The sequence below is a fragment of the Zeus faber genome (assembly GCF_960531495.2).
Source record: "Zeus faber genome assembly, chromosome: 11".
Classification (NCBI taxonomy): Eukaryota; Metazoa; Chordata; class Actinopteri; order Zeiformes; family Zeidae; genus Zeus; species Zeus faber.
This window is the reverse complement of record NC_137205.1, coordinates 18,698,744-18,708,743: the sequence shown is the minus strand read 5'-3', so window position 1 is coordinate 18,708,743 and position 10,000 is coordinate 18,698,744. Positions and strand designations below refer to the sequence as shown.

Genomic DNA, 10,000 nt, shown 5'->3' with positions numbered 1-10,000 from the left:
TTTCCCGCCTCTCTCCTCGCCCCCACGAGCGGCGCAAAACCTGAAGGACGCGTTTGCTGTGTTGTCGCGGGGTTCCGCTGGCCTTGTGCCTTTCCCGCTCGACTCTTTTGTCCTTACCCTCCATACTGTGTTGGCCTCCTCTTCTCTTCCCTTTTCCCCTCTCTCTCTCTCTCTGTTCGATCCTCACATAATTGCCTCCCTTGTTCTCCCTCGTCCCTCTCCTGACTCGCCACCGGTTCCCGCTTGTCGCTGCGCTCCGCTGACCGAAGGATGGACGACGCCGAAGCCTGCTTCATCCTCAGCAACCGCTTTGAGGTCGACCGCTTTGCAGCCGTACGTCTCTACGTTCCTTGCTTTTTTTTTCTTTTTTTTTTCCGGGGGGTGTCATTATGCCTTCTCTTTTTTGCATCCAAGCGCACATACGCTGACACCTCCTCCCCCAAGCCGCTTCCACCGCTTCGCTTCTCCAGAACACCGTGACTGTTCTATGGCCGGCTGAATGTCAATTAATTCAGCACTTTTCCTGTGGGCCCCCATCCCCCGACCTCCTACGCACACACACACACACACACACACACACACACACACAATATGTCAGCTTTCCATGGCCATAAAAATGTTATGAGGAGCGTTCTATAGCTACGCCATCCTTTACGCCAGGCTTATTAGTGGGGCTTTATTAGATGGGCGACAAACTAGCGATAGTTGGAGAACCCGCTTGATGCTGCTAATGATTGCATACATCCTCCCTTGGCCTCTCTCTCGCCCCCGTTGTCTCTCTCCTTGTCCCTAATCCTGCCCTGCTTTGCTCCTATGTTTTGTTTTTTCTTTCTTCCTTGAAGAGAGAAAAAAACTTACTCTCTTACCGTCCTCCTTCTGTCTCTCTCTCCCTCTGTCACTATCAGGACCATCAGACCATCCTTCGAGCCTGGGCGGTGAAAGACTTTGCCCCAAATTGCCCCCTCTACGTCCAGATCCTCAAGCCCGAAAACAAGTTCCACGTCAAATTTGCAGGTCGGCACAGGGTGCAGAGTCAAGTAAACGGCGAGTGATTGGGGCGTGCGGGGAAGACGCGCGCGTGTGTGTGTGTCTGTGTCGGCCGCCCTATTCTGACCTCCGTCCACGCCGGTTGTTTTTGGGGTTTTTTTCCGAGTCAACCCCTCTCATTTGATCACGGCTGAATGCAGGGAGTGAGACGCCCGGCCCCGTGAAAATTGGATCTTCCCGGTCCAATTCTGAAGTAGTTAGGCCTCGTCTCGGGACTGGAATTGCTCAGTTACAGAGGTCACCCGTCCTCGACCCCATGTCTATAAGCGTGTTTTAGAGGTTGGGCGATTGGGCAAACATGGCTGCAAGTCCAGGTGAAAATATTTGTATCCCCCGCCCAAACATGATATTTAGGGTTTTATCGTCTCACCGTCCCTCTTACCGGCGCATGATCTCTTATGAACATAGGAGACGCGACGTCTTCCCTTCGCCGCTTCCGTGTCGAGCTGCGTCTCCCCCCTCACTTGACGGGAAATGCCAATCATCCGCTCGGGGAGAGGGGAAGCGAGAGCGAGGAGGAGCAGAAGGACGTAAACTATCGCATCCGCGACTTTTATTTTTTTTTTTAACACTGTCGTCGCTCTTTTCTCCCTCCCTCTCTCTCACATCGCTCTGCCTACAGCCCCCAAAAAATACACCAAACTCAGTTCTAGCACGCCGCCCTCATCCCAGCTGTCTCTATCAATGATTCACGTTTTTAGTTTTCGACCGCGGCAAAGGAAATCTACGTTTAGTCGCTCCGCTGTGCTTTCCTGGGCAGGAGCCGCTCTCTCACCGCCGGCAGCCCTCCCCTTCAAGCCACCTCTCTTTTATCCTCCGGCGCCGCTGTTTCTGATAAACGGCTTTATTATTAGTTTTGACAAAGGGGTTGGGTCAAGTTGATGAATTAGCATGCGTGCGCGTCTCCCGGTTTTCACTCTGAAGTATAAAGTATCTGCGAGATTAGCGGCCCGGCCCCCCATGGAGGCGGCGTGTCCTGCCGCTGCGCTGGGAAACTCGGGAACATCGAACGCTTGCACGCGGCTTTGATGTGCCGCGCTATCTCACCATGTATGTTCTCCCCGGTTACTGTACATCAAACATTCCTCAGCTTTTCGGTTTCCCTCCTCCCTCCGCCTCTTCTCTTTATACGCCATGAGGCCGGCGCCGTGTTGAACACCTAAATTCCTCATTTTGTATTCTGAACAAACGCCACAGCATAGGATAAATGGAGTGGCACGTGGCCTCCAGCGATGCAATATTGATTATGAATCGGAACCAGAGGAGGTGATCATCAATAACGTGCCCGCAGAGCGTTGCGCTGCTGTTCAGTCGCTGAGTAACGACGAGGAAACCCAGGAACCCTGTGTGGGAGGCTCAAATGAGCTTTAGTCTCAAGACTTCATTTGATGTTCATTAAAAAAAAAAGAAGCTTGACGAGTGCAAAATGCTCATTAGAACAGATTCTACCGGGTACAATGGGCCTGTGATAATGCCCGAGAGACCTGGCTTTTTAATAACCAAATCGGCTGGCGGCATGTACCTGCCGTCAATTGATTTTGATCCTTCAGACGTCAGACCACAAGAGCCGATAACGGTCCACGGCAGCCGCCGCTCCCAAAAACACAATAACTATCATACTGATTTAATTAGCCGAACAAACAGTTGGACGTGAGGACCTCCAGTAATTGCATTCTGGGTAAAAAAGTGCACATAGCCACTCACGCAGGAGAGCCCTCTTCTAACACCGATATAGAGAACAACATCCAGTTTGGAGGAAAAAAAAGAGTAGTAGGGATGTGTCTACTACAGGGCGGTAATTGCTTTCTCCGGGTTCGGGGGCCGGGCACCTCGGGATGTAGGGCAGGGCGAAGACCAGGAGGAGTAGCACTGTGGGGGCCGCCAAGCGGGAATATGAAGGGCCCACATGGGGGACAGTATCAAAAGTGAGGAGTGATACAAGACATGGGGATGAGAAATTGGATTTTTGTTTGTCTCTTTCTCTATTTGTTCTGCTGTTGTGTTCTGTATCTTTGTGTGTGTGTATTTGTGTGTGTGTGTGTGTGTGTGTGTGTGTGTGTGTGTGTGTGTGTGTGTGTGTGTGTGTGTGTGTGTGTGTGTGTTTCTGTATGGGTTTCACCCTCCGCCAGGTGTGTGTGTGTGCGTGTGTGTGTGTGTGTGTGTGTGTGTGTGTGTGTGTGTGTGTTTCTGTATGGGTTTCACCATCCGACAGGTGTGTGTGTGTGTGTGTGTGTGTGTATGTGTGTGTGTGTGTGTGTGTGTGTGTTTCTGTATGGGTTTCACCCTCCGCCAGGTGTGTGTGTGTGCGTGTGTGTGTGTGTGTGTGTGTGTGTGTGTGTGTGTGTGTTTCTGTATGGGTTTCACCATCCGCCAGGTGTGTGTGTGTGTGTGTGTGTGTGTGTATGTGTGTGTGTGTGTGTGTGTGTGTGTTTCTGTATGGGTTTCACCATCCGACAGGTGTGTGTGTGTGTGTGTGTGTTTGTGTGTGTGTGTGTGTGTGTGTGTGTGTGTGCGCGCGTGTGTTTCCGTTCAAATGTGTGCATCCGAATGCAGACACTACATGTTTGTGGAAGTAGAACAAGGTTGTAAATTTGGAATACATTTGCTTTGCTGTCATTTCCACAAATCCTGCACATCAACATTTATTTCTTCAACCTTCTACCACGTTTTTTTCAAACAGTCTGCCCTGTTTCCATTTCGGGCATCTGCACTGTCGGTGTCTGCAACCTGCGTCGTCAAGTACCATCCAGAGCCGTCGAAAAATGTGCGCTTCCACAGAAGATGAACAACGCTGCCACTGTGCCGTTTGGCTGCATAATTTCAAGCCCACATAGCCTTTGATTCGATGAAAACTGAGTTGTCGGTTGTTTTTTTTGTTGTTGTCGTTTTTCTTCCAACCCGGCCAGTAGCCTATTATTCATTTTCAAACCAACCGGTTCCTATTGCAGGCTCAGACGGGGTTGCCTCCCATATTCGAAGTTCGGCGCGCATTGTGTTTTTAAGTCCGAGCTCAAATTTGACGGTAAACAAGACCGCCTTAATACGCCCGCGGGCTCCCCACCGCAGATAATGCAATCAAGAATTACACAGCAGGGGGGGGCATCACACCTGGGGCATTATTCCCTGATTCCTTGTTCGGAGACGTAAGCCTCTCTATTGGTCTTTGCCCCGATTCCAAGAGGCGCCTGGGAGGCAACAGGGAGATGAGCGGAGCGTTATCTGTGTTTGCTCAGTTTGCTTTTTGACCGGCCACCGCGGCTGGGGTAAGTGTTTGGAGAAGGAGAGGGTGGAAGGTGGTCGGATGAGAGAGAAAAGAGAAGGCTGTTACGCAGCTGGAGCACCACCCGCGGGGTTAACGCGGATGCCGCCTCAGAAGGACGCCAAAATGAGGCAGGATTAAAAATATCCTGTGTGTTTCATTTATACAGTGACGGCCGCTTCCTTTCCCAGAGCCTCTGGAAATGTGCAATTATAAAACGTGACTGTGTGTGTTTTCTGTGTGTGTGTGTGTGTGTGTGTGTGTGGGTGTGTGTGTGTGTGTGCTTACGTGTTACGGGGGTTGGCTTGGATTGGTACTGTAAATGTAGAGGCGTTTATTCCTAATGTTGCACGTAATGTGTTTACAAAAAGCTTGAACTACTTATTTAATCTTTGATCCTGGTACAATACCTCCACTCCACCAGCATCCGCTGTATGTGTATTTGTGTTTTGGTTAATTAATTTGCCAGGAGATGTTGCCACCACCGACCCCAAAAAACATACACACACACACACACACACACACACACACACACACACACACACACACAAACAGGCACACATGTGCTACACACAATCGACGGTGCATTTGCATTCAATGTGCTAACGTATGTATGTGTGTGTGTGTGTGTGTGTTTCCCCGGGCTTGCAGATCATGTGGTTTGTGAAGAAGAGTTTAAGTACGCCATGCTGGCTCTAAACTGTGTGTGCCCCGCCACCTCCACCCTCATCACACTGTTGATCCACTCCTCCAGAGGACAGTGAGTACACTGAAGCCCCTGCACTCTCTTTTTTATAATTTTGTTTCTTTCTCTCTCTCTCTCTCTCTCTCTCTCTCTCTCCCCCTCTCTAAACGTCTCTACGTCATAGTGCAGTCAGTAACCCTTACCAGTTTGTTTCTATTATCCTCCACATAGAGCAGGTTGTGTAACTGTAGTGGCCATTAGTAATAGAGTTGGGGAGACCCAGACAAGCTCCATTCAACCATTTTTACTATCCCTCCTCCACTTACCATCGCCATTCTTCTTTTAGAACAGCGCCCCAAGAGGCCTTCAGGCAACGTGCAGGGGCCTTTCAGCCTCTCGAAAGGTCGATCAGATGTTTCTTTCTTCACGCTCGATGTGAATTCTTTTGTCTTGATTTGTGCTCAGCAGCTCAGTCTCATCATCTTTCTGTGATTTTTCACAGACCTGAAGCATCCCTCCATCTCTGTTCATATCAGGGGGGAGCTTTCTCTTATAGATACAGAAATATACCGATCAGCCACAACATTAAAACCACCACTAATATTGTGTAGGTCCCCCTTGTGCCTCCAAAACAGCCCTGACCTGTTGAGGCATGGACTCCACAAGTCCTCTGAAGGTGTCCTGTGGTATCTGGCACCAAGACATTAGCAACATCCCACAGATGCTCCATCGGATTGAGATCTGGGGAATTTGGAGACCATGTCAACACCTTGAACTCTTTGTCATGTTCCTCAAACCATTCCTGAACAATTTTGCAGTGTGGCAGGGCGCTTTATCCTGCTGAATGAGGTCACCTCCTTCAGGGAATCCCGTTGCCATGAAGGCGTGTACTTGGTCTGCAACAATGTTTAGGTAGGTAGTACGTGTCAAAGTAAATTCCACATGAATGCCAGGAACCAAGGTTTCCCAGCAGAACATTGCCCAGAGCATCACACTGCCTCCCCCAGCTTGCCTTCTTCCCATAGTGCATCCTGGTGCCATCTGCTCCACAGATAAACGATGCGCACACACCATCCACATCATGATTGAAAAGCCTGGTCTGATTCATCAGACCAGGCACCTTCTTTCATTGCTCATTGTAGGTGCTTTCAGTGGTGGACAGAGGTCAGCATAGACACTCTGACGGGTCTGTGGCTACACAGCCCCATATACAGCAAGCTGTGATGCACTGTGTGTTCTGACACCTTTCCATAATGGCAGAATTAACCTTTCTTAGAAATTTGAGCTACAGTAGCTCTTCTGTGGGATCGGACCAGACGGGCTAGCCGCCCATGACCCTGTAGCCAGTTCACCGGTTGTTCTTCCTTGGACAACTTTTGGTAGGTACTAACAACTGCCGGGAACACCCCACAAGAGACAGTCGTCTAGCCATCACAATTTGGCCCTTGTCAAAGTCGCTCGGATCCTTACGCATGCCCATTTTTCCTGACATCAGAAGTCTATAGATGTCATGGAACCGACGTACCCACGAACATGATGAATACAATTTGGAAATGGGGCAGTTCCGACAGACCGTCTTACGAGTTTGATCCAAATCTGTCCCTTTTTGAAGGAGACCTAAGAAACGTACACTGCATCCACCCCACAAGACCTGTCGTTTTGGAGATGTTCTGACCCAGTCATCCAGCCATCACAATTTGGCCCTTGTCAAAGTTCCTGACACTTGTCCATTTTTCCTACTTCCAACACATCAACTTCAAGAACTGACTGTTCACTTGCTGCCTAGTATATCCCCTTGACAGGTGCCACTGGAACAAGATGAGGAATGTTATTCACTTCACCTGTCAGTGGTTTTAATGTTATGGCTGATATGGCGTATATGTAGTTGAGTAGACTGCACCTAATCTAGTTACAGACTTTAACTAGTCAACTCTTTTAATAATAAAAATACTAATCACTATTAAATATAGCAGAAAGTCTCCCCTAGCAATAGTACATTTTTTTTGTATTCGTCTGTCATACCTGGGTCATAATACATTTTTTTAATTGCCCACTGTGAGGTTTACGGCGGAAATAAAAGCCTGCTTTCTGGCACAGGAACCACGCAGAGCCACCCTTTTTATAAGCCCGAACATTTATGATCCGTGCGGCTGAAAAACAGCGAGTGTTTGCCTTATTCCTCCCCTGCAAGAGCACGTCCCTGAAGTGCAGAAATGTTAAGGCAGTCTGGCAGACCATTCCTCTTAACTCTGAAATGTATTACACCTGTTTATGTAACGCCATCCTTTTTTCACAGGCTGGCCACACTCGCCACGTTCCCCCTCCACCAACACCCCTGCTTTCTATTCTCACCTTTTAGCCTCCGCGTCTCCAGCTGCATTGCCTCTGATAGCTATTGTGCACTTACCTTGGAGGGCGTGCAAACCTCTGTCCCATTGTTCAGAGCGCTAAGCTGTCCTTGAGTGCATTTATTTTTTGATTGGCGTATTGATTCGACGCTCTGATAGAGATGTAAGCTATTATGACCGCAGAGATAAAAACGCCTTCATGTAGTATTGATGAGTGTATTGAGCTGGAGGCTTTGTAATGTGTTTTTTTGTTTTTTGTCTTTTTTTTATTTTGAAGTCAGAATAACAAACATTTATAACAACCAAGACATCAGTATTGCAGCATTAGAGGGAATCCAGGGTACTGAAAGTAATTCAAATAATTTAATAGTAACATCACGGTCCCCTCATGACCAGTCATTTTTTCCGTGCTGTCTCAGGGAGGGTGGGGCCTGTTCGGCCGATCAATGGCAGCGCACCTACCGGCGCTGCTCGGCCAACGAGGTGCATCACATTCGTCTGGAGGAGAGCAAATTTTTCGGGGAGTACCAGGGAAAGAGTTTCACCTTTGCCTCTTTCCATGCCCATAAAAAGTTAGTCCCGTGCATTGTCAACACACAAGTACAAACACGGAACATAAACAGATTCTAGCTTCTCAGCTTCGCTCTGTGGCCATAGGTACGGGGTGTGTCTGATTGGCGTTCGCCGACTGGACACCACTAACATCCTGCTGAACCCGGGGCCCTGCCACATCATGGGCGCCTCCGACATGTGCTTCTATATCAACATCTCCAAGGAGGAGAACTCTGCGTTCGTCCGGGGCCAGCGGGAGCCTGCCCGGGGGGGCCCCGGAGGAAACGCCCGGGGGATGCAGCAGACCATCTACCACGGCCTCACCCGCCTCCCCGTCCACAGCATCATCGCCAGCATGGGTCAGTCCGTCCGCTGTTGAACGCTGCGACCGCACCGTGATTCACTTTGTCTCTTTGTTGGACCGGTGGAAGTAGAAGTTCTGATTAAACATGTGATTCTCACATTTGAGCGCACAATAGGGCTGGCGTGGAGCGGTCGTCACCGACATAATGGAATATATCTGATATCTGATCCTGATACTCTCTCCGGACTGAAATGTTAATCGCACATTCATTTGGTTCTGTTGATTTAACATCTGTGGTAGATTTTACAAACACGCCACCTGCTGGACAATGTGAGAAGTCTTCCAATTTACCAGCCCAACTCTGCTTTTGAAATCTTGTGACCTGACTGTGTGTGTACTGTCCGCTGCAGGCACCGTGGCCATGGACCTGCAGGACTCCAGCGACAGCAGCCCGGAGAGCCAGGACCCGGGGGCCATGGGCCTGGGCAGTGGCAGGGGGAGCAGGAGCAGCTCCAGGGCCGAGATGGGAGGAGCGAACACTTTGTCCCTACCGGCCATGACGGACTCGGCCGAGGAGCGGCGGCACAGCATCGCCCCCGTCCTGGAGCTGGTGGATGGCGTCAACAACCCCACCTTCGACCTGCTGGGGGACCAGTCGGAGGACGAGGGCGGAGAGGACGACAAGGACGACAGCGACAGAGACGAGAGGGCCCACTGGTGGGGGGGACACTGCGAGTGAGTGTTTCAGCCGCTGGTTTCCCGTTTTTTGCTCACTACTCTGAATGTTTTGATTGACAACCAAGCAATTAACTTCGGCTTAAAGTACAGATTGTCGGCTTCGATTCGAGAGTATTTACGTGAGTATTGCTTTCATAACTTTCTAATAACAACCGTTTTCATGCATGGTCCCATTTTCTTTCAGACATCATATCTGGACGAATCAATATCATATTCAAATTATAGATTTATTTGTATTATGCGGTTGGATATCTTTTGTCTGATGGGGCTTTCAGGAGTCTCTGACCCCTCTGACACCATCAAACTTTCAAAATCTTACCCCATGTGCTGTTCCAAGAGCATAATACAATCTCTTTGAATTTCAATGTATTTCAATGGGAATTCAGACGTGGACCAGATGTTAACTATTCAAAGACACACATTGATGACACGGTTGGCTAAATGGAGTGAGTGAGTGAGTGAGTGAGTGAGTGAGTGAGTGAGTGAGTGAGTGAGTGAGTGAGTGAGTGAGTGAGTGAGTGAGTGAGTGAGTGGGAAAAAAGTGGACTAACAAGGGGATGGTCAGCATTGTATGTATGTACAGTATGTGTGTGTATGTGTGTGTGTGTGTCCTCAGGTGGGTGAAGGGCTATCCGCTGAACTCTCCGTACATCGGAAGCTCCCCCGCCCTGTGCCACCTCCTCCAGGAAAAGATGCCTTTCTGCTGCCTGCGCATGGACAAGGTACCGGCTGGATCCCAGCGCCTTCCCGCCCCACACGACGCCTCCGTGTACGCCGTATTCCATCCCTGACGCCGTCGTCTTCCTCCCGCAGGCGTGTCACCACGTCCCCTTCGAGGACGCTCGCTCCTACGGCTTCAAGAACAAGCTGATCATCGTGTCGGCGGAGAGCGCGGGGAACGGTTTGTACAACTTCATCGTCCCGCTGAGGGCGTACTACCGACCCCGGAAGGAGCTGAACCCCATCGTGCTGCTGCTGGAGAGCATGTGAGGGCCATGTCCGTGCTACATACCGCTTGGTGGGAGACGTCGTAAACATTTGGCGGCTTTCAACCACCGTGCCGCGAG

General features: G+C 49.9%; 1 protein-coding gene across 1 annotated transcript in view; it reads left to right on the top strand.

The window, feature by feature from the left end:
• Nucleotides 1-10,000, top strand: part of kcnt2b (potassium sodium-activated channel subfamily T member 2b) — a gene marked incomplete at both ends in the record, with an annotated part of 51,485 nt that overhangs the window by 34,216 nt on the left and 7,269 nt on the right. Inside the window, 9 exons of the mRNA XM_080009680.1 lie at nt 270-333; nt 906-1,014; nt 4,958-5,066; nt 5,338-5,394; nt 7,759-7,911; nt 7,997-8,250; nt 8,606-8,930; nt 9,550-9,655; nt 9,747-9,919. Coding sequence (XP_079865806.1) covers nt 270-333; nt 906-1,014; nt 4,958-5,066; nt 5,338-5,394; nt 7,759-7,911; nt 7,997-8,250; nt 8,606-8,930; nt 9,550-9,655; nt 9,747-9,919 — 1,350 coding nt within the window. The remainder of the gene's footprint in view (nt 1-269; nt 334-905; nt 1,015-4,957; nt 5,067-5,337; nt 5,395-7,758; nt 7,912-7,996; nt 8,251-8,605; nt 8,931-9,549; nt 9,656-9,746; nt 9,920-10,000) is intronic.